At 37.8% G+C, this 27,496-nt stretch overlaps 1 protein-coding gene across 2 annotated transcripts; it reads right to left on the reverse strand.

Annotated features, from left to right (window-relative positions):
* Positions 1-1,848: 1,848 nt before the first annotated feature.
* MTF2 (metal response element binding transcription factor 2) lies at positions 1,849-26,085 on the reverse strand. 2 transcript variants are annotated; one of them, XM_058808330.1, is made up of 15 exons: positions 25,863-26,085; positions 16,593-16,791; positions 16,364-16,445; positions 15,011-15,106; positions 14,526-14,626; positions 14,047-14,195; positions 12,718-12,813; positions 11,813-11,881; positions 10,868-10,991; positions 7,473-7,540; positions 6,925-7,095; positions 6,181-6,289; positions 5,969-6,027; positions 5,730-5,834; positions 1,849-4,880 (listed from the first exon to the last, which is right to left on the reverse strand). In XM_058808330.1, exons 1-15 carry the CDS (start codon positions 25,865-25,867, stop codon positions 4,526-4,528), a joined length of 1,788 nt encoding a protein of 595 aa, XP_058664313.1. In that variant the 5' UTR covers positions 25,868-26,085; the 3' UTR covers positions 1,849-4,525. The 2 variants fall into 2 exon arrangements, with proteins under 2 accessions (XP_058664313.1, XP_058664314.1); XM_058808331.1 differs by lacking the exon at positions 25,863-26,085 and adding an exon at positions 25,455-25,474.
* Between the last annotated feature and the right edge of the window lie 1,411 nt (positions 26,086-27,496).

A 27,496-nucleotide genomic window follows, 5' to 3' on the forward strand; every position in this document is an offset into this window, starting at 1 on the left:
GAGTTAAAACCTCTCCAATTGTCCCTTAATTCCCTTTCCCACAATTTCCAACTATTGTTGATGATCTTTAGAATTTTACCCTTAGTACTTTCTGGTTTCTGCTATCATGCAACCAATTTGTGAAGTTATGAATACCAGATTAGAGCAACCAAATAACACAAAGCAGGCAACCAGTATCATGAATGAGGAAAACAGGTACACAGCAAAGCAGTAACTATCCCAGCAGATGCTGACACAAGCAAATGCAACAACAGCCAAATGTTGTGAGTATTCATTAGAGAATGGCAAAGCACAAATGAAGGGCTTCGAAGTGCAGCTTACAGAAAAAAAAAACTTTATTTAGAGCAAGATATAACTATTAATTAGCTTCCTGCTTTAAAACAGGTTTTGAAATAAATAAGCTTGTTAAGAGTAAAACTGCAGATGTCAGGCTTGGAAGGTACTGTGGTGAACATTAAATAAGCAGAAGACTAGGAAACCAAAACCACATGGAAGTCAATCAGTGCCAAACACTAAGTAGCTAACAATGGGAAGTAATCTGAATATTGTCAAATTGAGAAGTTGGAAACATAAATTAGAACAAGAAAAACACACACTGATGAAATAGTATCAGTAAACAGATTAGAAGATAATATGAAAAGAATGGTATGAACTACAGCTGTATTTGAAAAATTAGTATCTGCTGGCAAAATATTTTGGTACTAACGAAAACCAGAACAACTGTTGATATTATGGTATATGGAACTCAATACTGAAATATGTACAAACCTGATTTACAAAATAGACATGGGCTAGCTGAGAACATGAAGGGATTCAAAAATGCAGAACATTAAAACACCAAGACAATACAAAAAATCTTGTTTCATTGTTGCTGAATGACAAAATGGAAAGACAGCAAAAGTATAAAATTTCAAGCTCATTCTCAGACTGCGCACAGCTTGTAATGGTATTGGTCTTCTGTTTTCCTTTCTATTGTCCTGTACTACCTTTGCTAAAAGACAGTTGTTTTCCCCTCCAACTTCCTTCAGGGACTCCAAAAGAGACTCTTTGCCCTGTCTTTCATTTCACCACACCTCACCTATAGATGATCCAATTTAGGAAATAAAAACCAAACAAAACACCAGCAAGCTTTTCTACAAACATTGACAACCCCAAAGTTTAACTCATGCATAAATGTTTTTCTAACTAAACTAGGATGTCAATAGATCTGACATCTCAATATGGGTATTTAAGTTCAACATTGACCAAACAATGTTTCAATGTTTCCTAAACCCTTTTCTCCATTTCTACAAAAAGTAATTTTCTTCCATCATGCCCTTATTTTTCATTCAGACAGATGTGATCCAACTAGAGATGTGCCTGAACATATTACCAGCATAGCATTTGCAAGACTCCTCCTCTTCCCTCTGTGCACAGAACTGATGCTTCTGTCCAGTTTATTCTTATCACTCTGTTCTATAGCTCCATCGTCAGCCTTGGTATGTTCCATCTCCATTCACCAATTTCCTTTTAAAATATAACACTAAAGATCACTTTAGTAGGATGTTCCAAAGACAAACCATTTTTCTGTTTATTAAGTTATCTCCCCACCCCCTAGAAAATAAAGTGCTTGTCTTCACCTTTAAAGGCCTTTTTTAATGTATGTCTTCATCATGTTAAATTAAAATATTGACCTTCATTTCATGTACCATGCTTAGAGATTTTTTAAAATTCCTTCGTAATCTCACTCAAAATGCGTTATGCATAGAAAAACCACAGTTTTATTCAAAATTCCTGTTGAAGTATTGTTGAGAACAATGATTTGACAAATAGTTTGCTATGATGCATATCTTACAATTCTGACCAGCATTGTGCCATTATTTCTTTGCTGTCTTGTTCATGCGATATCTATACTTTTAGAATTGTCACAAGAGACTTCTCCTATCTAAATACTACTGTAATACAAATAAAACATAATGGAGAAATATTAAATATACACATAGAAATGGTTCTAGATCAGTGACCACAACAAAGTCGAATTACATATATTTACACACATGCGTACATACAATGATCGCGTTATACCAGGATGAAATCATTACATACAGCAACATTTGTCTTTTCCTTTAGACACACCACTACTACATACAATGAAATTCACATAAAATGAGAAAGGCATTTGTAGGTGTGCTTTAATTACTACTCTAGCTCTATCTTCAGCAGCACTATTGCAGCATTTTCCAGTACATGACACCTTGTAACAAAGCATCCCTCAACCATAGCTGGAACACCAGTTAGTGTCTATGTGCAGGGCAAGTGTCTCCAGGACAGGAACAGGAAAGCTAGTGATTGGGAAGTGATGGATGGGAGGATGCCACCAAGTATGTGCTTCACAAGAGTACAGAATCAAAACTCATTCTTCTCTCTCAAAAAATACACACATTTAATGTTGGTCTTTTAATTCTAAGAGAAAAGCAATTCCAAAAATACAAACTGAACATCAGAGTTAAGTCAACCACCGTGATAAAATGAAAACAACATTCACAATAGTTAGGTCTATGGACAACTGAAGTTTGACAAGCATTTTCTCCCCACACCTCCCCCACTTAAGTCCCCAAGTACATTCCAATATTTATCATTAAATGAATCTTTATGAAAAATACTGCTGGTGTTCAGTTAGAATTAAAGGACTTGGATAAAGTGAAACAATAAAGACAAATACAGATGGTGTGAGTAAGGTTACAAAGGCTTTACATTTTGCATTATCTCAAGATATAAACATTCAAAAATTAACATGAAGTTGCTGTGTTATCAAAATATTGCAGCTATAGGCAAGGCAACATTAAATTAATAGCTGAGGGTGTGAGAAAAAACCCACACATTTTAGTGAAGGTAAACAGAAGTGGGAGTTTTTAATTAGCATTTTTATAAAGCTAATATAACCCAGCCAGCCATAAGCCAAACACAGGATAAAAAGCTTTCTCTGCTTCCTTTGGCTATAAGGTAACAAAAAAAAAATTCAGGAAAAAAGTCACCTTTTCAAGATGTTCAAGATGAGCAGAAAAAGTCAAACAACCAAGTAATGGAATAAATAAGTACTAACTCAGGCAGTACACTTTAAACCACTCTGTCATTTGTTAATGTTACATAATTTTATTTTGGTGGCAAACTGTAAGCATGTAAGAAAACTAACCTTATATAGTACAGTGAATAACCACCAAAGTAAAAATATTCTTCTGTTTACTCTTTGGCTAAAACCCCCTCAAAAAGTAGCAGACAAAGAAAAAATATCTAATACTGGCAAGAGACTTTTTGACTTTTTTTTTAAACAAGTAAAATAATCTTACCAATTTAAAACTTGGTACATTTTATAAACACAAAAGAGGTAATGTTGTAATAAAATCAGTAACGTTACTTCAAATGGCAACATTTGTTGACCCTGTGCAATAATACACTTAATTCATACTACATTTATCAAAATATGACTGTTCTACATGTATGTAGAAATCCTGCATGAATCCTGTCAACTTACTTTATAACTGGGACATGAAATTTACAGAGTGCCACAAGAGCTTTCAAATTGTTATATCCAGTAGAATTAATTTCAAAATCTTCAGATCCTGCATTATTTTTATTCATCAATTCAAATGGAAAATAATGGAATGTAGAGCACATGACCATCATTGACTGCACCCACTGCCAGAACACGCTGCACTGGTTGGACACTTTTCCTTAGTACGTAAAAAGCAACAGCACCCAATAAGCCTGAGAAGAAATGCTGCTGTGTAAATACTGGCAACTATTCCTGAAAAAAGAATTATGGGATGTATTCTCAGAAGCTGACCGATCCCATAATTTGTATTGCATAGGTCACAATCACACATCTATATACACGCCAGGGCTGTGTGTGCATATACACCTTGGTATACAGCACACACACACGCACACACACTGAATATATTAAGAAGACAATGAAGTCTGGTCACAGAGCAATTTACAGGCTCAATATATTTTTTTTCTTTTTTTTTTTTTTACACTTTGTTTGAAAGAAAACTTCAGTATTTTACAGTCTTCAGTAGGCATTATATACACTGCACTTATGAAATCTAGAAAGTATTGAAATAGAAATACATTTCTGCAAACATTTGGGTAAGAAAACAAGATTTTTCAAATATTTGTGCTATCTACATAATATTTTCTCTAAATCACAATAACTGTATCCATGGAATGTTCTCTAGAAAATGTCATCTTTTTTTAAACACCATGCACATTTTTAAGCAATTGTAACCCAAAATATCCCAACCTACAACAATCTAACAATGTTCAGATTAAAAAATTTAAGTCTCAGATCAGATTTTAAAAAGATAAGTCTTTATCACAAGAGCTGTAATGATAATGATAACAATTACACATTAAGGCTAAACTGGTTTTGTTTTGTTTTTTGTTATTTTTAGAAACACATTTAAAGACCATTTCTCTCATGGCTCTGCATTATGAGCTGTACTTACAGATGACAGTGCAGTGAACATAATGTTCAGTCCTACAGTCAGGATGCAGTTGCTCCTTCCCACTCCACCAGATACTGCACCTTTCCATCAAGTGTCACCCGGCGAGCCAACACACGGTACTTTTCCCCACAAGCTATTCTACCTGCTGCACCAAAGTAACTAGTGATGGAGTTCTTCAGATGATTGAGCTGTAACTCCTGATCTGCTAAGTTGTTAAGTATCTCTGTATTGAGTTCATCATACTGGTAGTCTTCCTTGCTCTCATCATCTTTGACAATTTCTGAATTTTGAGTCTGGAGTGCTTTTCGTGGAAAGCGGCCTCTCCTCCTCAAATGTGGTATTGCAGCAGGCCAAGTTCTTCCTGTTCGAGTCCTTTTTCTCGAGTCAGATAAACTATTGAAAATAAAACCCCACAGCATTAACTCCAAGAGAATGCAGACAAACTATTGAAAATAAAACCCCACAGTATTAACTCCAAGGGAATTCAACATGTATGCTGTATCATCAGTTATTGGCATGCCACTCATGTAATAACTTTTGTTGTTTTTTCACTCAAAAAATACTTATTGCCTACTGACAGGTAACTGTAAGTATGACACAGTTGCTAACAATTTCAGAACTCTAAATTAAACATGAGCTACTTGAAAATTAGTGTGTATCAACAGTGCACACAAAATGACTCATGACAGCACTCAACAGTATGAACCAGAAAGGGGAGACAAAATAGTAAAATCCACGTACGTCAATAAAAGAGAAATTTCTATTTGCTGAACTTGAGAGAGGGAAAAGTTTTTGCTTGAAGGAAGGTTGACTGCAGTTAATAATTTATTTATAAACTCTGTGCCAGAATTTTTTCACACTCTATTGACGGTAGAAAATCACAGCATACTTAGTATTTTATAACATGAACATATAAACATAAATAACAACAAGCTGCTAAAATTAATTCAGAGTACATCAGTTCTATTGTGACCACTAATAGAAAACTAAACTCAGCAAATGTTTGCAGTTTAATTCTTTTCAGTAAATGTCACTTAGCCACATATTTTATGTCAAAAACAGTGGTTAGCAAAATTCCTCAATCTCTGACTTGTAAACAGAACTATTAAAGACAAATTTTCACTCATCCTATTTCTTTGTGTTTCCCCATGCTATTTATAGCTCTACTCTGAGAAAATTTTAGTAAAATTAATACACTGCAAATCTTGATCTTCATAGCAGATAGAGTAACTGAATAGTTACCTATAATGTCTGGAAATGTTAGATGAGGTAGTTTCTTTCATACTGGCAGCACCTGTGGATTCCACATCTGAGGTATTGGATGAATGTGCAGTTCCATCAGATTTCCTGTTTTGCAAGATAACGGGTTTGCCAGGCAAAAAAAACAATCTTACATTAAAAACTGAGCTGACATTTCAGAAGCAAACAGATAAATGACATGGTGTTACAATGTTTGATGGGAGGGATTTTTTTTAATTTACCCAACAGTGCATGGTAATTCCAAGGCTGGGTTCTCTATCACTGGAACTGGTTCATTATCCTAAGGGGGAAAAAAAGGTACTTAAATTTTTTTACTGATTTTATTTGCGAGCAAGGAGGGGAGAACATAAATTCATATTAACTTGTTATGTTTTTCTTCAACATTTATGATGCAGTTAGAAGGAAGGGAGGAAGGGGGAAGAAATATCCTTACCAGAGGAGATGACTCTGGAGTTTTGTGAATCATTTTTCTTGTATAGGGACCAGGTGGACGACCTACTGATTTTTTTTTCCCCTTTCTTTCTATGCCATTACTTAATTCCCTAGAAGAAAATTTGTATTTTATTCTGTATTACTGATGATAGTTTTCATTGAATACATGTTTTCCTTTGGCAATGAATAACAATTAGATGCTTATTTCTAAAACATTGTATTAAATGAGGTGATTCTGGCAAATCAAAATTTGCAGGTACAAAGCTACATGGTTTTGTTTTATAGTAACATAACAGAGTCAATGTACTTCTAGGGACATTACTGATTCCCAAATGTTGAAGAGGAATGAACAAGTGTTAAATATAATTTATTCATATGACCACTCTTGGTGAAAAAGATGGCACATTTACCAATACAAGTTACTATTTCCCAACATCCTTCCTACTGAGAATTCTAGTTAGATTATTGCTTAAGAGATCCAGTAAGGCAAAAGGTTTTGTTTCCCAAATGACAGCAAAGTTGGGATATTTTCTGTTGTTCTTACTGCTAAATTTAATGTTGATTTTTTAGAAGAATCCTAATAGAAATTTGTTCTAAGGCCTTGTTCTCACAAATAACCTGCCTTTACAATTAATTTGGAAAAAAAAACATTCTACAAAGAAAAAGCCTTTTTTGTTGGCACCAAAAAATAACTAAAGTAGCCCCAATTAACCACAAGACAGCTAGAATGACTGGGTTATTTTACCTCACATCAGGGATTGGTTTAGATGACTTTCTGCCTTTAATTTTGAACTCATGTGAAGTTCCTTCTGGCTCTTTATCAGCCTTTAAAGCAGCATTCGGTGGCACAGGAGGAACTCGAATTCTCAAACCAAATAAATGCTTCTTTTTCTTTATTTCTTTTCCAGACATAAACCTAGATGGATGTTAAATTAATTGTTAAAGTTCTGATACCAGGGAACTCAACTTTTACAACAGCATGGTACATGCAAAACAAAATTATGCAAAGAGAATAGCCATTTAAATGCTACTTTATTCCCCTATTTACCCCATTGCAATCCTCCTCCTCAAAAACAGAATGTGAAGTGGAAGGAGAATGGAAGTTAAAATGGTTCTCTTGGTCTGGGTCACAATCAAAACAGCTATGTAATGTTATAGTTTGTAATAGAAACATTATTTAAAACTTAAAGTGCTATCTACAGTCAGAGTGATTATCACATAGACTGAAGACTGTAACCTAAGTCAGATTAAACAGGCAAACAACATTTAAAACAACAAGTACCAATAACTTACATAGTCTTGTAATCATTTAATGCCTCCAGGACATGCTCATATCTTTCAGATTTTGGTGTGTCTGCCAGCTGTAAAGTATTAAGAAATAATTTAACCTCTCAAATTCTTTAGTAATAGAAAGATCCCAGTTACTTTTAGTCACTGTAACTATAGATTTGAATGTGAAGTACATTAAGGAAATATTAGCTGTGCATATTAACCATAATCCCATACATTTTGTGATTTACATCCACAGAATTAATGCCAAGATCAAGCCCAGGACATAGAACGAGTTTCACTTTTAAGAAGTACAAGAAAAATATCTCAAAAACCTTTAGTACAGTGAGGGAACATAACACCAGATTAATCTCCCAAGCAATCCTAACAGGACTCCCAAGATCCCAACAACCTCCCAAGACTTATAACAAAAAGTTTTCTGTACGTACTCCTAAATTAATTGAGATTGCAAACAGAGGATAAGTAAATAGACAAAAGAGCCTAATTATTTATTATAATTATGGACAAAGTCTGCTATAGGACTCATTTCATACTTTTAATACTACTCAACTTGATACAAAAAAGAAAAACACTCAGAAAAATTATTAGAATTAATAAAACCCCAAACCAGTAGATGTATTTTCATGACCCTTTAGCTAAGACCCAGCCTAACCTCTCTCCTTTCACCAAAACCTCAAGTAACTAGTCCCTATCAAGCTTTCAAAACATGAAATCTTCTCTCTGAAAAATTGCATAAATAATTACAGAGAAAAACATAAGTATGGTGGTGACTATCACACGGACACAACATTTATGTACCAGAATGTAAAAATAGATTGTTTACATTTATATTTATCTATCTACTTTTCAATTCAAGAACTACCATTGTTTCCAGTTGCCATGCCAAAACTTGTAAATTTATCTGTAATTATAGAGCTGTCAGCAGTTTATAAGCTTCACTATTAATAGGAATACTAAAGACCAGACAGTACATTTACAGCTCAAAGAAACTCAACAAAAATCTCAGGATCAGATAATTTTTAAAGAATACAATCCTCACCAAACATCACAGAGAAAAGGTCAAAGAATTCAACATGCTAACAGCTAAAAATAAGTGAATAAATGTACTCATAAACCCCAACATTTTAACATAATTTTGAGCAAGACTGAAAGTCTACCTGACTACCAAAAGTAATGGAGGTGCTCAAGAGGTTTTAGCCAAAGAAAGTAACAACTTCTTTTCCATCTTCACCGTGTGCATTCTGTTCAATCCATTGCTATCTAGAGGTCTTGCAATGCTGGACTACAGAAAATTGCCACATATTTATTGCTTTCTAAATAACAACATGTTAAAAATTACTGGCTTAGGAGTTCTGATAACTCCACCATTTACTACTGTCTTACCTACAGCTAAAAGCCTTTTCCTCTTACTCAAGTATAAATAGGTGGAGAAGGAAATTAAAATGTCATTTTTAACAGTGGCAATTTAAGGAGATCACAAAACCCCTAAAATTACTATATTGTACCTGTTAATTATTTCTGTGACTAATTTGTTTCCCTCATTTCCCTAATTAACTAAAGTTAATCAGATTTTTCAAGACAATTATTGCCAACTTCATGAAAGACATTTAAAATCTGTACAGAATAAGGTATTTAAATATCTTCAAAACAGCCTGTATGAATTTATTCAAAATCTAGCCCTCTAAAAGTGTAACATTCAGACTTCAAATCAGTAGTTCCCCTGAAGGTGTAGAAATATTAAAGAATTGAAAATAGAAATTAACGAAGTGAATTTATTTGTTTTGGATCTGCCCTTTCCTTCCTCCCCCTTAGTTACATGTTTTTCACAGACTGAGCATGGATGGATTGGAAGCAGAAAGGAGAAGAGCACAAAGAGGAGTGCAGCCTTTCAACTTCTTCAAAATGGCTTATGTGCTCCAAGCCAATGACAGCTCCACCCTCCTCATCCACTGCTCTGACCAGCCAGTCCACATGGCATTATGTTAAATGAACAAACCATTTTCTTCTAACTTCCCTCAATACTGAGAAAAACCAAATTCAAAATTAATACAGCTTACGTACTTGTTAAGCTGTATAGTAAGATAGCTAAACAAACCATTTTCTTCTAACTTCCCTCAATACTGAGAAAAACCAAATTCAAAATTAATACAGCTTACGTACTTGTTAAGCTGTATAGTAAGATAGCTAAAAAATTAATTCTATTGAAAAAATGGTGTGAAAATTACATTTTGTGTAGCCTTTTTTTAATTCAAAGCTCAAGACTTCATATGACAGATTTATCGATTCTATATCACTTACATAAAAGATGCCATACACAGCAAAGTAAACCAGATATGTATTCATGACTCTAATTTTTAGTAATGCTTTAGTGTTTGCTTAACTTTCTATCAAACACTGATAGTTTAAAATACATATCTTTAGACTATTTTCCATTATTTATGAAAAATAGTTACTTATTTCAACCAAGAACATACACTTGGTTCTCACATTGTGAGTGCTAAAAAAAAATGGACTACAGTTCTATGAATTTACTGAAGTATGGAAGTAGAATGTACTGATAGAAAATTTCAATCCATTATATGCCATATATTTCAAAAAACCTTCAAAACCCTAAACATTTTTCATGCACAAAAAAAGAGTATTTACTCTACTAGCAGTATCCCACTTTGAACGTAAGTCATAAATTTTTGCATCTAATCTCATATGAAGAAACCAAAATCAACACTGGTCCTCTTAGTTAAATATGAAGTCAATCTACTTGAGTAAATGGATTTTCTTTAATGATAAGATAAATTCTCAGTAATCAAATAGCTGGGAAAATAACTAGTATAGTAATGAACTAAAATAAAAAATGTCTTGACAAGTAGCTGAATCCAACTGCAAAAGGATCAAAAACAAACTGGATACAAACTGACCACCACCACTGTAAGAATTAGGAAGGAAAGAAGAAATTTTTGAGTAGAATATTTAACACAAACAATGTGTTACACCTTAGAGACACTGAATGTGGTCTTCACATGCAATATACTCTGCCTTCAATTCTACATTTAGATTTTCAGGTCACACATGAAAATATCAATATAATCAGAGAATCATGAAACTAAAATAGAATGTAGATATGCAACAGAATAAACAGCTAAGTAATGGAAAGTCACCATGCAAGTAATTAGTTGCATAGATGACTTGAAGAAATTTTACAGTTTAGAAAAATATGCACCACTTAAAAAGCATTCTATTTCTGCAAGGAAATAAAAAATTACGTCATTACTTGGGATTATCAGATTTTAAAGTACTAAAGGATTTAACATCCAGAGTAAAACAGTTCACAGTTTGTCAACTTTCAGGACATATGTATGCACTGTGATTTAGAAACAAGAAAGGGTATTCTACTTACTTACCTCACCAGGATGCAATCTATCCCAGTTTTCATTAATGTAGGCCATAAGTTCAAGCTCCGAATCAAAATATTTCTTTTTATGAATAACACTTAGGTTGTAAAGGCATAGATGTGCTATATCTACCCTAGAATATTTGAATAAAAAAACCAGAGAAAACAAGTATTTTTCTTCCAATTGCTTTCCTTTGAAACAATTTAGTAGAAAAGATATTAGCATTATACAGGTGGAGGAACACAAAGCCCAACTTAAGACACTCAATCCAGACAACACTGTGAAGTCTCCTGCAATTTCTTTTCAAGTGATTCCTTCTGTTTTGCATCTCACTTTCATTTCTGCCTCATGTCATTGTCATGATATTTTTTTAAGCTCCAAAACTGGTCTGGACCATGGGATATGTAAGTAAGTCTGAATTCATACTTGAATGTATCAATTCTGAATTCATGCAAGTATTTTGGTGAATTAACATTTAACAAGGTAATTTCCACCATGTATCTGTTAGCACTAGGTATACATCCACTAAATTGGATATAATTTCTATTACAGACTAGTTCCATTAAGTCTATTCAAGGAAACTTTTATAAAATATATCAGGATGTGTGCTCTGGTGCCCACTATGTTTGGCTTATATAATACAGCAGGATCCTAAACCTGCAAGAAACTCTTGATTTAGATATCACAATCTTCACATACACAACAAGTGAGTTGCTTGTCACTGCACTGAATGATCCCAGGATTGAATCTCAAGAGCATGCAATCACAATATATCTCTACCCTTGCAGATAACTTTGAAAGAGATTTATCCCTGATCATACACACAGCAAGAAGGACTCAGGAAACAGCTCAAGCTAACAAGCAGATTCCCTTTTTGGCAAGGAGAACCAGAACATCAGAAAGAAAAGCAGAGCATGTATCCAACTCACTCTTTTCTTAAAAATTCATACTTACCATCTCAAGGGTAAACGTTTGAGGTATTCTGGTCCAGAACTGCAAACTGAGCAAATGAACGTATAAAACCTAAAAACACATACAAATGTATATGTACACGTGTCTGGGTGATGGGTGTTCACACACACAGTGTTTAAACACCCTGATCATGAAAATAATGAACGTTAAGCAAGCTAGAAACACAGCCATGTAGTTTTTGTGAGTCCATTTATTCTTTACTCTAGCAACTTCTTTAATCTGTGCTGATACCTACTGGGCCAGATACAAGGTACTTTGATTTCATCCTGCTACCACTGCTTCACTCTGCCTGAGGAAGTCCTCAACCTGTGACTATATCAGTTAAGATGCTCTGTAATGTCCCCAGCACAAAAGTGCAAATATGCATTTTAAGGACCCATACATTCCTGGGTCCTAACTCAGTTCCTTCATACAAACATTCCAGAAAACTTCCCACATAAAATTATAATAAAAAATGAATGAAATGCTATTTGATTCTCTTCTTGTTTTCCTTTCATCTACTGCAAGTGCTCAAAGTTCCTCTTTAAAAGCACAGACCAGCACTTTTGTTTGTCTTTTTGTCCTAACCCCTCACACATGAATAGAGGATGCAGAGTTGCACCTATTGTATAAAGGATTTCCACACAAAGTAAAGGCAGTAACAGCTGCAATCCAACTCTCCATTTGTCACCTCTCCACCACCCACCACTGCATCCTGTTCAACTGAGAGGAAGAACTGCATTTTCCTGGCACCCAAACACAGGCTGTCTTGTGTATAAACTTCTACTCAAAACTCAAGCCCTTTTTGAAAACAACTGTTGTGTTATGGATGCCCCAATAAAAGCTCATATGTGAGATTTCCCTCATATTTTAAATAAATACAACAAAATACAGCTTAATTTTCTTACCTGTCACCAAAAAGCATTGGCTTTTGGAGGCACTGCACACACGCCTCATGAAACCACTGTTTACATTTGCAGCACTGCAACATCTTTAGATACCAGCTTCAACAACAGAAAGAGACACAAGACGTGTTTAAAAAGTTACTGAAAATTGTTTCTTCATTATAATTAAATTAAATAGAAGAGATCTTGTGACCCAAACTGATTTGCACAGTTTATAAAACAGTCACCTCTATGGATATTTCAGTAACATTTAGTTCCATAATGAATTACTGGGAAAGACAGAGAGGAATAATAAAAGATAGCCTGTAAAAGAATTAATTAAATTACTAAATTAAGAAAAAAAACATTTCATTTACTCTGACATCCACCTTTTAATTCCCAGTAAGAATTAAGGAACTCCATATAAGCTCCTTCTGACATACTAGATTTAGCTTCCATGTTACTTTCTAAAGCACAACACAACTCTGCATTAAGTCACAAACATTTGTTCTGGGGATCCAACTACTTGAATCCCCAAAAGAAACCTCATAGTTTACACCTTTTCCTTTTTCAGCTTCTCCTTTGAGAAAGGGAACCATGCAAAGCTGACAGCCATGTTTGTTCAAGTCTCAAACCAGAGCTCTGTCCTGCGTGCATACCCTCAAAAACTTTGCTTTTTGTGGGACTCTTTACTTGCATTGACCTCAAATCTACAATGCTATCTTATTCTTTCACTCATTCATGCAGACACCAGAGTACTCCTCTCTACATGCTAAAGAAGTCCTGTTTTTGCCTTTCTTGTAAAAAAGAACCAGCAGAGGACTCTGTGATGCCATAAGAGGGGAAAAAAAAAATCTTTCCCCTGCCAGTCACTGAAAATCAGGAAATGACATTATGGTAGAATCAGAAAGCTGTCTATTCCAACAAAATTTATTAAACTAATCTCTAGGCACATTTATTTTTGTGACTTATGACAGAGCTGAGTTAACATCTGAAAAATTCTGCCTAGAATTGTAAGATCATGAACAAACAATTTCATCCAGACTCAACACATCAAAAGTAGCAAGACAAAAAGATTTCTTGCTCATTACAGACTGCAGCGTGATGATCTCTGATGGCCACATGACAATTAAAACAAAGCAAAATATTTCATGGGAGAAGAAAAGAAATTAATACATTTCCCACTGTGAGACACTTCACAAATGCACAGAGAATTCAAAATCCCACTTTGCATCCAGTTTCTGATATGTACACACAACAGAAACAAAAACTAGCAAGTTCACAAGGAAGTCTAGAAGAAGAGTCCAAGTTTGGAGCTGCAGTAAAGTTCTTACATATTATCCATTTACTTACTCTCCAGGTCCTCCACAATAGCAGTAGCACTGCTGGACGTTGGTTTTATGACCTGCATCCCACTCAAGGTCTGTTGCATTATATGGTAACGTTTGTTTCATGACTTGCAGTGCTTTGGCATTTGGTCCTTTCTTAAGTGCACCACCTCTCTGGGCCAGAACAGATACAGTAGTTTACAAAAACCAGTCATGTATATCTGAAATTTTCAAAGCTTTTCATTTGATTGTAGAAAGGTTTTCATAATTTTCAAGTCAAATATTTTCAGGTGTATTTATGTTTTTATACTAGCATGTTTGTTTAAGAGTGTAATATTGTCAATTTCTAAAACAGCATTACTTCTCAACATACAAAATTTGAGTTCAGATCAAAGATAAAAAAGAAATCACTGAAAATATGCCATTTCTTTTTATTGTTTCAATTTCAAAAACAAAGATGCATGCAATATGAAATGTATGAACATTTTTTTTCTAGAAACACACCTTTGTTGTTGTTGCAAATACACACTGTCGACAGAGCCATTTATCATCTGAATCAATCACGCTGGAATCAATATTTGGTGTGTGACACAGCTGATGGTAACCTGGATGAAAAATTATTAGGAAACTGTTATTAAAATGACAAAAGCTTACAAAGAATTAACTGTGTTGCCTGAAGCACATAACTTAATGCAACTACCAAGTATTATTCACAATTAAGTGCCAAAAACCTGAACAAAAAGATTGGTAACACATTCAAAATGGTCTTTTAAATTTTCTTAGTAGAAAAAAATAATCTTGACTTACAGAACAGGTGTTAATCGCTTTAACATGGATTATCATCTTTCACTGAGCTGTTAATAGCCACTAAGGGCTACAAAATTTAAGATCAGTTGAGCAGTCAGTCATAGCCGGGCAAATATCCTCCTTTGTGAAACAAATCAAAACACCTTTAAAAATGCAGTAAATAGAAAAAAAAATCTAGTTACCTTGCCCACATTTATCACATATAACCATTTCATTTGGTGCTTCTGAATACTCTTCCTGACATATTGTACAGACCATTTCCCCACTCTCAGTGGCTCCTAGACAAAGATGAGATTGTGATTTTTTTCAGATTATATCTGCAGTTGAAACACAGTTACCACATGTACAGCCTTCGGCATAATTTCACTTACAGATGCATGCATTGTAGAAACTTACTGTTATAGTGACAAACTTATTAAGAAGAAAATATTCAGACATTTTGTACAGACTCTGTTATAAATATTTATATCACATATGATAAGCTATCAGATATCTATAGGCTTTGGATTGCCTACTGACTATGCAGTCCATGGTTCCTCAACATCAACAATAAAAAAACAGTAACTGAATAAAGAATGCAAATTTAGGGTAAAAATACCTAAAAATAAATACTATCTGAGTTGGAAGAGACCCATAAGGGTCATCAACTTGAAATTTTCCTCATCTCATTTATTAAATTTTGATAGTTAGGATAAATGAGTCAGATTATAAACTAGTACTACACAGTAGAACAGCATTTTTTGCAAGCTTCAAGAAATAAAGCAGTTGATTTTTTGCTATTACAATACAAAGCTTTTCCTTTACACAGACATCAAGAATCTTAAACATCAAGAATCAACAAGAGCCAGAGCAGATTTCCATTGTGTTTGTACAACGAGCAAACTGTAACTGATTTTCAGAAGAAATTATCATCTATGCTTCATTAGCATTAAGTTATAAAAACATTAACTACTATGGAAATGTCTGAAAACCAGTAAGGTATTATATCATGGGTGCCTCACTTGATAACTACACATTTCTTTATATCACACGAATACTCCAAAACCTGTAATGGTTTCTTATGTGCAACAGTTATGGTGATCCTTTTAAGTGTCCAAACTCTGCTCAAACATAAGATTCACCAAGCTTTCGTTTCTTTCCATATTCTGTCGTTTCAACTGAAAACAGTACAAAGAATATAAACTTGGTGAAAATTAGGGCCTGGAATTTTCTGTTAGGGCAGAGAACTAATCCACCCCCACCCAAACAAACTCAAATGTGATTATTTTTAGAAGTGATTATTTTTAGATTATTTTTAGAAGATTGGTTTTTTTCTCCACCTCACTCATGTGAAAACAGACAAAAGCCCAAAACAGTAACTTCAATGACAGTTGTTTGAAAATATTTTTTTTCTTATCTAATTTCTGTTCCTGGTTCACATTAAATTATATCACTCTTTAGAATAAAAGAATATTATATAATAATCTTTTTTAACAGATACCAGTAATCTAAACAAATAGGATACCAAACAATGACTACTTCATGGAAGTTCTTGCCTGTTTGTATGTCCTTCCAGAGAACCCAGGATTTGGAACTGTCTTCAAATATAACGAAGCAGTTCTGTTTCAGTTTGTTTATCTGAAAGACAGAAATACAGTGGAAGCCATGAGTAAAAGCACCAAACAGAAGAATGTATTTAATACTACATAAGTGAGCCAATAATACTGCAATTTTCAACGGTATGCGATACTTTAAGACTCCAGCGAAGTTAAAAAATAAAATTACCTTTTTGATAGTTCCAAGATAAAACAAGCCATCTGACCATCTAGCTAGGACATCCTGACCTTCCTCAAATTTACAAAATGGCTTTTTGGCTTTCTGTCCATCATGGACCGACTGCTTGGCCAGAGACGCTGAGCTCTTGTGGCTGCGACGTGAAGGAGAGCGCTTCTGGACCAGTGAATTTCCCGCCGCCGCGGAGTCTCTGAGGAGGCAAGCAGGAGAGCAGGTAACCACAACTGGCTTAAAGGAACCACTGGAAATACCAGCACAACAACTCCAGGGAGCAAGAGACCTGCTTGTCTTTTGTAACTTTACACAGCTTTAGTAGCAGTGCCTCTGCTACTAAGTAAGTGCACAATTTCTGAAAGGAACAACTTCATAAAAGAGAAGTGTTCTAGGAAATCAACAAATGTAAATGAGGATGGGGCTGCTCATCCCCAGCTCAGACACTCTTCATAAAATCACCAGAAGCATTGAAAAACACATCAAAAACATTCAATACAGGATTACTTATACAAAACTCAAATCACTGCCAGTTTTCTAAAATTCCAAGGAAGCTAAAAAGATGCCGATTCTAACTGCATTACCTTGGTTGGGAGAGTACAGCTTGAGCATTATGCTGGCTCAAGGTACACTGAGGTACCGCCAACACAGAACCATGCAATGCCACTAAGCATTACTGTAGAGCTTTCCAGCACAGGAAGAATTTCTACATGTGGAATTTCTGATGTAAAATCAATTTTCCTTGTTATTTTCCACCCTTACTCTAACAGAGAGGAAAGAAAAACAACAAATCGTGCAACCTTTCTTCATATATGAAACCCAAAATTGTAAGTTAGTTGTATCAATAAGCATTTTTGCTCATACATTCCACAACATACAATCTATCTACATGTAAGTGTGGATATGCTTTTATATCAGACTAGCTGTCAAACACTACACTTCAATTAAAGCAGTAAAATAGAGAAAGTTATAAAACAGGACCACAGATTGCACAAGGCAGAATTTCACAAGTAATACTCAGAATTGGAGACTATGTAATACAGTTACCATTTGTGTATCCAAATGTATTTTCTCTAGAAAGTGCAGGTATGTGTAACTAGGATGCAAACACAGTTAGGGAACAGGGAATGAAACAGGATACAGTCAATTGAAGAGCAGTTTCTCCTCACTCAAGATATCTTAGTACATTATCAGCACCAGAAACATTTGAATTAATCTCAAAGCATAGACAAAAGCAGTAAACTAATTAGTGCCCCATATAGTTTGAGAATTGCTATATTTGAGAAGTTGCTCCACAGCTTCAAGGAGAAAGGAATCATCTCTCTAAAGAGTTTACTACTCACAATATGACAATAAAACTGGAAAGGTAATGGCTTCAAACACCACTCTAAACAGTTTAAACCAAGGTTAGGCATAAGAAAATCAGCTGCTTTAAGCATATTTATGATCTATGTGACATTTAACAATGACATGACAGTAAGAGCAGCTATAATGGGCCTCTGGCATCCTCATGCACAACTGGGTCACCACTTTAAGTCCTGCTTGATCCCAAACAAAAATATTCAGATGGGTGACCCAGGAAGACCAGAGGACCAAAAAAATCCTTTGTCTTGTTTCACAACTGACACCTTATCACTTCATCTGACATCCTTCATCCCTGCATCAGAAAATTAAACTGTCTTTTCCATCTTCTTTCTTCATGGTGCAAGTAACAATGTTCAGACCCAACATCCTGCCAGATTTCCCAGATAAACACTCTTACTAATTCTGCTGCTTCTTACACAAAAGCTGATTCAAGTTACTGCTACTTTTCCTCAGCTCTACTCTAAACCTCTGACAAATGAGACATGCAGCATTCAAAATAGGTTTACCATAGCAGAGTGGCAGCCCAGGACACTTCTTGCTTTCTTGGCACTAACATCTGGTTTACAACCAGTTTGACAGGACTCCCCTCAGAGAGGTTCAAAGACTTTCTTTCAAAATTTTTTCTGGGGTTTAAGACCCTAGGAAAAGCTAGGTTAGCTTAGCTAGGCTAGCCTAGAAATAGGTAGCTGTTCCTGCTACAAGGCAGGAAAGTTTATTCTTCTTTTCCAGCTTGAAGAAATGCGTGAAAGATCTTGTTCCAAATACACAAAAAAGTACAAATTCATTTATCATAAACAGTACAGATTGTCACTTTAAAAACAACTGTGAGCTTTATTTTTTAAAAAGTCTTCAAAAGCATGCTTTTAAGTACAAAAGTTTGGCTCACAACGCCACTGAAACACAACAAAAAAAAGTGCATCATTTATTGACACAAAACACTTAAATGAATCTATACATTCACTTATACAACAACATAAATACACAATAGCAGCTTCAGCCCCTGAAGAACCTTGATAGCCAGCAAAGATGTGAGCCAATAAAGCAGGCACTTCTCCATTGTCCACACTGCTCTCTTTGTGAGTGATGGCAGTGCTGAAGTGACAACTGAACAGTTCATGAAGCAGCTCCTGCTGTGGCACTTCATGGTTTATCTCAGACACTGAAAATAGGGTTACTTATTACAATAGGCTGACAGTAACTAAACAGTTGCTTGCCACATGGATAGGAAGTTTCTCTTCAGGGAAACACTCCCTCAGTGATTTTGACTGCGACTAAGTAGGAAGCCAACTGCTTTAACAAGTTGAGTTTAATGAATAGGACATAAGTTACTTAAAGTAGGTGTCTCTGAAGTATCTTCCAGAACCACTGCACATGACGTGGTGCAGTGCAGACCAGCGTAAAAGCCACATGAATAAAATGTTACTAACTTGCTCATCTGCCCCATCACAGCTCTAACTGCTGTAGTGGAATGCCAAAAAGTCACACCTACCATTAAAATAAAACTTTTGTTGGAAGTTCAAATGTGAACTGAATTTTAAAATTGGCAAGCATGAAGGTTAAAGTTCCACATTTTCCAGCAACTTGCTTTCCAGTCTTCCTTAAAGTTAGCTTCATAGCACCTTCCTAACATATACTATGGTTAGTAACCTTGAAATAACAATTTCCCCACCATCTTAAACACTTCTCTCCAAGAACTTATAATTGCACAATATCTGTCAGATGCACTGTTTTCCAAAAAAATCTCATACAATATAAAGATCAACATTATCTCATTTAACTTTCACAACCAAGCTACACTGTATGTCAAACAGTATGTATGGCTTTACATCTAATACTCAGTGTTAAGGATGTTGTGCTGTATTTTATTCTAGCACTTAAAATGCAAAACCAAAAAAAAGTATTGATATACCCATACAATCTTTCAGAAGTCAGTGGTGGCAGTCAGTAAAATGTGTCTGCACACTGATATACATTTGAAAATAGAAATGCACTTCCACCTTTTCTTGAGAAGTTGATGTCAAAGTACTAAAAATGCTCACTGATTTTCACCTCTGAATCTAGACCATAGCCACAGATATTCTCAAGTAAGACAGGTAGATACCTTCGATTCATCTACTTAACATATTAGTTTATAATGCATTGCAGAAGCAGGACATTAATTGTTATTGTCAACAGGAATGGCAAATTTCCTCCCGAAGTCCACTACCCAAATCAAATGATTTATGAACCATTAGCAGTTACTGCACCTAGCATTGTATTTATCAAAATTAGATTGGTTAGTTTTAACCCACTTGTAACTCTAATCTCTTTATCAGTAGTTAGAAAATTTTGGTACTCATTTGGTACTTCTACAGCTATCCTACAGAAAGAAGAAGTGGAAAAGCTGGGGGAAAAATATGTGAAGAGGCTGGAGGATTAAAAAGACTGAGCATTCTTGTTTCCAAGTGTCTTTTTCTTAAAATCATTCATATTCCTGTACTCCTTCAGTCTCAACAACTGCTGTGAAAAAACTTCTGTTAAGAAAAACTCCCTTGACGGGTGGTTGGTTTTTTTGTTGGGTTTTTTTTTCCCCTGCCATCTCAGTTCACTGATCTGTTTAACAGAACTGTTTGTAAGCACAACTGAATAAATGCAAACAAGCAACTTGGGACACCAACTCCCTCAGCTGGCACTGCCAGACTGCATGACTGAACCAGTCAGGTGCACTAACAATCCACACAATTTCAGGAAATTTTTCGAGAAGAGCTGCCTGATTGATAAATGCTGCAACAGTAACAGATGACAGCTATCCTAAAGCACAGATAGTGTCTTTAATGCTTCCAAAAACTAAGTTTTAACAACAAAGTGCTCAAAGAACATTAAAAAATTTTAATCCACTGAGAAAACTCAAAGTGGGACAAATAGCTCATTTATTCCTAGTAAATACAAACCACAGTGAACAGATGATTACTTTAAAGACTTGTCAGAAGACAAGTCAGAAATCACACATAGAGCATTGTACTAAGATAGCCCAGAGAGCTTTAGGATCTATCTCAAAACTGGAAATGTGGTATCCCACAGGAAAGGAAAATATAGCGAAAGACCTTATGACAACTAGAGATAATCACTTCAGATTCTGGAAGTATGATGTTACTGCTGATTAACTGCAATTTTTTTTGGTCTAAGGTTGCAAACTAGCCCTTTATTACCCTTTATTAGAGAAAAATTAACTATGAAGAAGTCGTAAGATGCTGTAAAATACCAGCAGTCTTCGCTCCTTGAAACAGGAGTTAACATTCACATGGAATGAAGAGAATGGAGGTGTAGCAAGGGCTCAGAACACACAAAACTCATGGCAGTTTCACACATGGCTTATCCAATACAGCAGCTTGCTCCCTTCCCAGCAGCTCTGGAATAACAAGCTGGCTTCTCCATCAACTTCCTGTTCAGTCTTCTTTCCCTTAATATGAATTCACTGACTGACATTTAAAATAAATTGAAGTACCTCAGAGAGAGATCTGGTGACTAAACAAGCCAGGTACACAAGTGCTCACAGCTAGAAGACAGCAAAAAAGGGAAATTAATCTTGTCTGAGAGTAATAAGCATAGCCTGTTTACCCAGCTCCACATAACCAAGCTCAAGCCATGTTTCCAACATTGCCTGTGACCTGGATGTGGTACCTACATTAACAGCTGGAGAAACATTGGATCCTGGCCACATTTCTTCCTTTCAGCCTCCCCACTATTTATGAGGTCTCATGCCAAGCACTATCTGTTCATTGTGGCAAACATACTTTCCTCCCCCAGATAAGATTCTGCTGGGCCAAGAAGACAGTCAAAATTAACAGGATGACAAGTCAAACTTAGGATAGCTTCCTCCACCTCAACCCAGGTCCAAACCTCAGATCAGGTTAATTCAACAGGTAACAAAAAAGAAAAAAAATCACTTTGCTTTTCATAATACCAATGTTATTGCAACAGTCCAATTACACATAAACAGGCTATTACTATTAGTACATTGCCATTAACTTTTATTAAGCAAAGGATGAAGTATAAATTGAGATTATAGTCTCTCCCTTACACTACTTTATAGACTGAAATGAATATTGCTTTTCCAATGTGCTGTATCATACAACATGTACAAAACACACTTGAAGCTCCTTATCTTTGCACTATTTTGCATGCTGGTACAATCAAAAGCCAACTGCACCAAAGAAAGGCAAGGGGACTATAATCCAGGCATCCCTCAGTCTAGAAAAGCAGAGAGTAATACCTGGGGGATAAGAAATACATTACCAAAATTACTTTCAGTTTTAAGTGTTGTTTAGGATAATACAATAACACAGGGTAGAAAGGCTCTCAGGAATTCTCTAGTCCTGCTCAGCACAGCATCAGCCATGAGGCCAAACCAGGCAGCCACAAAAGCACCCTGTGCCCCTGTTTGACTGCTGAGCTGCCACCCTGGAGAGGGGATGTTCCCTCCCCCATCACAATCTCTCTTATCCCAATGTAGGCATGCTACCTCTCATCCTCCGGCCAAGTATGCTGTGAAGAGACCAACTGGATCACACTGATTTTCTCACAGGAGCTGGAAGGCTGCTGTTATATCTCCCTGAAGCTGAATGAACCTGGTTCCCTAAGCCTCCTGTCACACAGCAAGTGCTGCAGTCCCTGACTGTCCTGGTGGCCCTACACCAAACTCCTCTAGCTTGAGGTCTCTTGCAGTGGTAGCACCCAAACACAGCAATTCTGCCAAGATGCTGTCTAATGACTTTGCATAGAAGGAAATAATCATTTCCCCTCAGACTTGTGTTCTTATAGCCCAGGATACCACTTGCCTTAGCTCACAGGACATTGCTGGCTGGTATTCCACTCTCTGTCTGTCAGATCCCCAGACAATCCTGCAAAAGTGACTCCCAGCCAACCTTAGCCTGGGCTTCCTTCTCCATTTGTGAGTTGTTAAAATAGATCCATGCTTTCAAAAGCATAGACATCCCATTCAGTGACAAAAGTAACAATTTTTGCTTCTAAGAAATAAAAAACTGGTAATAGAAACTAAGTGACACCCTGCAGCTGATTAATCTGATTAGCAGTTATGTCTATGAATCTGCTGCATATCAGAAAGAAGTTCAGCCACAGGACCGAAGGAAAGTGACTGTCTGTGACACAAAACTTCAGCATCTAGATAGAATACTCTGGTTCTGCCCTCTGACCCTGTCAAATATGACTGTCCTTAATAACATTGATGCATACTGTTAAAAAGAGGTGGTCACTAGCATAAGTGTACCCCCATGTTCATAATATTACAGTCATTTGTGATTTTATTTTTGCTCACATTCTCCTTCAAGAAATCTTAAATAACTAGAAGTGTTTTAAATCTCTTTGATATAAATAGTGAAAGGATTAGAGTTGAAAAGATCATTACAGAATAACACATTCAGTACGTAGGGAAGAAAGACAGGGCAGTCATGTACTGCAAGAGCCATTTGTCTGGGGTTGATCATGTGTTTGCACATGAAGGTACAGGGAGAAAACAATGGTACTGGGTCACAAGACACCTTTTCTGACCATAATTCCCCTTAATTGTATCCTCAGCACCCCTATGAATGCAACAACTGCTTTTTGGGTTTCTACACTACCCAAATCCAGTATGCACAGCAACAGATCTTAGGGAGTGTGAGCATGCACCCCAGCAATGAAAGAAATAAAAGACAACATTCTACCTTGCTCTGAGAGAAGTGGGGAAGGAAAAGGATTTAAGAGCTGACCAAAATCCCATAACAATAAGTTTTCTTCTTTAAGGTTAGTCTGCAAGAACTACAACCTCCATAAGCATTCCACAGAATTTAAACAATAAATAGATCTAAGATGTAAGTAAAGTAGTGATATCCTGGAAGATATTTAGCTAATGAAGTATTTCCAGCCTCATCAGGAGTGCCCTCATCATTAGCTCTCCTTCTCTCAAGGAAAGTTAAGCATCTTGATTTCACTCCTCCATGGAGATTATCTCTCCAGCCATACCTGTGGTTTCATAATTCTTCTCCTGTTGTGTTTTGCTCAGACACACTTCCCCTCCATTTCCGGCAAGGAAGGCCTGTGAAGAAGGTGAAACCAACTCTGCAGCAGGGCCAGTGGCCGCTCGCACAAAAACGCAGCCAGGTCACAACTAATCCAAGATCCATGCTGGCCTCCAGTCACATCCCCGAGCTTCCTTCCCACAACTCACATGAGGAGCACAAAAGGTGCTTCAGTGCCTCTACATTAATTCACATCCATCTCCAGGGAATACTGAAGTCCACGGTTTACTAGGAAATTAACTGGAACTTATTTGTTACAGCTGCTCTTCTCGTAAATTTTACTTGATCTCCTGGTGCAGGGAAGGACAAACATAACTTCATACTAACTATCAATACATGTCTCTTTAAACTATTAAAAAATATATATACCCTGCTGACTAGCCATATTAAGTCATATGAGAAGCATCTACATCTGATTTTAAATTCTTTCCAGAACAGAAAAGGCAAGTTGTTGGGAAGCCACACACCTTTACTTGAGAAAAGAAGGGTTAACTGTGGAGAATATTACTACATTATATTCTCAGCACAGATCCACATTTCACAGCTTGCAGCTCCTTGCAAAGATTCTTCTCATTTTCACTACATTATGCATTTCCTTTCATATGTTCAATCTTTTTTCCCCTTATTCTCCTTTAAATGAAAAGCTATGAAGTCATTAACCTGTATTCTAATAAGACAGAAATGAAATATTTTCACCTCCTCTCTTAATCCCAAATGTTTTCAAATTAAAGGCAATTTGAGCTCTCAAAAAAATGGACAAACATTACCAGGTTAACTTTTACCAACCTGATTACAGATCAAAAGAAAAAGAAACAAGAGGGAAACTTTTTGTTACTATCCCACAGTTTAGGCAGTTTGAGTGTATATCATTGACCACATTCCCCTAAACTAAGTCAGGAGAACACCATGTCATTATCCATTGCTACGCTTGACCTTTTAAAGTTATGATAAGCTGGGCCTATCAAAAATTCCAGAAAGAAGCATAATGCTACACTGCTTTCCTGGCAGAGCCTTTCATTTAATTATGCAGGCCCTCTACTTCTAATAGCACCCTGATCCTTTATGGAGCCCTCGTATTTCAACACCAATATCAGCGTCCAGAGCATCCAGCACAGACCCATATTGTTCTCTTTCACTGGAAGAGGTATCAGCCCATTCTTTCCACAGAATTCAATACCAAAAAAAGGAAAATGCATTACTGCATATCCCTTCAGCCAGCAACAGTTATCACATTTAAGTGGACTAAAAGCCTGCTGTGCATATTCAAATCTGACAGAATCATCAAATCATATTCAAGCCTGACAGAAATTAAGAGATGAGGCACTAAAAAAAAAAAAAAAAAAAAAAAAAAAACCGAAAAAAACAAAGCCACACAAAAAACCCAGAACAAACAAACAAAAAGAAAATCCCCAAATACAAAGTTACCAACGAAAACCACTACCTCTTTGTGCTGTTCCCTTCGCACTCGAGCAAACGCAGCCTACACGGACAATATCCTTGAAGGAGGAGAAGATGGAAATACAGCTGGCGCGAGGCTGCTGGCACCTCAGCGCTGCAGCCCCCGGCCCCGCCGACCGGCCCGCTGCCTCCCTCCCTTTGTTTTGGTCACCGAGGAGCACCGCTGACCCCTCACATTCGCCTGCCAGCGGCCGCTCGCAGGGAGCTCCCTCCCCCTCGCTCCCTCCCTCTCTCCCTCCCAGGCCTCGGGCTCCCCGCGCCGGAGCGGGCCCCTGGCCGCGCTCCCCGCCGCGCCGCCGGGATGCGGCACCGTCGGCCGGGGCTGCGGGGATCGCGCTCCCCCCACCGTGCGGGCCCGGCCCGGTCGGCCCTCCCTCCCCCCCACCCTCACCTCATTCGGTCTCTCCAGTGGTGCCAACTGCCTCATACAGGGAAATCGGCGAGCTCAGGAGCCTCCCTCGGCGGCGCGGCGCGGTGCGGCCGGGCGCTCGGTGCGCAGCGGGCCCCCGGGCGCGGAGCCGAGGCGGAAGGCAGCGAGGGACGGTCAGACCCGCCTCACGGGCAGCCCGGCCCCAGCGCAGCCCCTCGCCATTTTTGTTTCCCGCGGAGGAGGCGCTGGTGCATTCTGGGAGCACAAAGGGCCGCGGCCCCGCCCCGGCGGCCCCGCCTGCGCCGGCAGCGCCGGGGGCGGGCATGGGGGCGCCGCGGCGGAGGGACACGGGCGCAGCCGAGCCTTGGCCGCTGGTGAACAAAGAGGGACTACTTTAGGCGTGCGCGCCCGGCGCGGATCTGTGCGCGCCGCCGGGGCTCGCTGTGGCTGGGGCGTTCATTGTTCCCGCCGCACCTGAGGGGATGTGGCGGGGTCTGGGCTCCGCCACTCCGCAGAACCCCCGGCCGGGCTCGGGGAAAAGCTTCCCGCCGTAGCGGTGTCGGTCCTGCCGTGCGGAATGACCCTGGGTCCGCCTTTTTGCCGCGGTGGTTGGCGAGGCGAGGCCCGGGCTGGGTAGCGGAGGCTGCCGCTCCCGGCCCGTGGGCAGCGGACTGGGCAGTGTGCTCCTCTGCACTGACTTCGGGGTGCTGCCATTTTAGGAGATGAGCTGAACCTCGGTTCCAGTTTTTAGCAACAGCTGTATTAGCTAAGCTAATGGAACAGGGAGGCCATGGAGCCGCCTCCTGAATTCATTCAAAATCCAGCTGGACGCATTTCTGTGTTACCTGCTCTAGGTGACCCTGCCTTGGCAGGGGACTTGGACTAGATGATAAGTCCCTCCCAACACTAGCAATTCTCTGATTTCGGAAATCCCTTTTGTTTTCCATCATCGTGTTTTGAGTTGTTCAGACTCAAGTACTGGGCCCGTTTCTACGGCCTGCATGGCTAAGCAGGGCAATGGCCCTATACCGTGTTTATAAACACTGTAAAGCCTGTCCTGAGCATGGAGGGGCCTTTGCTGTGTGCAGCTCTGCCCTGTGCAACCCCAGGGTGCGAGTGCTCCCTGGAGCAGATTTCACCAACTGGTGCCACTCTCAGCAATGGCTGAGCTCAGAAGGCTGGATGGTGCATTTTAGGATTCCAATCTGTCTCTGCTCAAACTGCCCAAGTTCTCAAAGCCATCTTCCCTCTTGGGATAAGCCACTGAAACTAAGGTACTGGAGCAGCTTGCCATCCCTGGAAAAGGGCACAGGGAGGGAGGCCTGGGCAGAGCACTGGAGTACAGCTTAGTCTGGCCAGTTCCAAGTTACTTAGAAATAAAGTAGTATTTATAATCAAAATCCCTTTTTCAGAGTTGTTTTAAATACAAATTTGAGGGGGTAGTTCTCTCTTGGACGAACTAACTGTTCTGGAGTCATGATGTTCTGCTAAAAACAGACTTGGACAACACAAAGGGCCCTGATTGCCCTTTACAGATTTTCATGTACAGTGAACACCAGTCAGGTACTATTGGTGCTGAAGGCAAAGGGATGCCAGCCGGAGGAAAAAAAAAGACTCAATCTAAAGTATATCCACATACAAATTCTTGGTTTTAA

The sequence above is a fragment of the Ammospiza caudacuta genome, chromosome 7 (genome assembly GCF_027887145.1).
Source record: "Ammospiza caudacuta isolate bAmmCau1 chromosome 7, bAmmCau1.pri, whole genome shotgun sequence".
Taxonomy (NCBI): Eukaryota; Metazoa; Chordata; class Aves; order Passeriformes; family Passerellidae; genus Ammospiza; species Ammospiza caudacuta.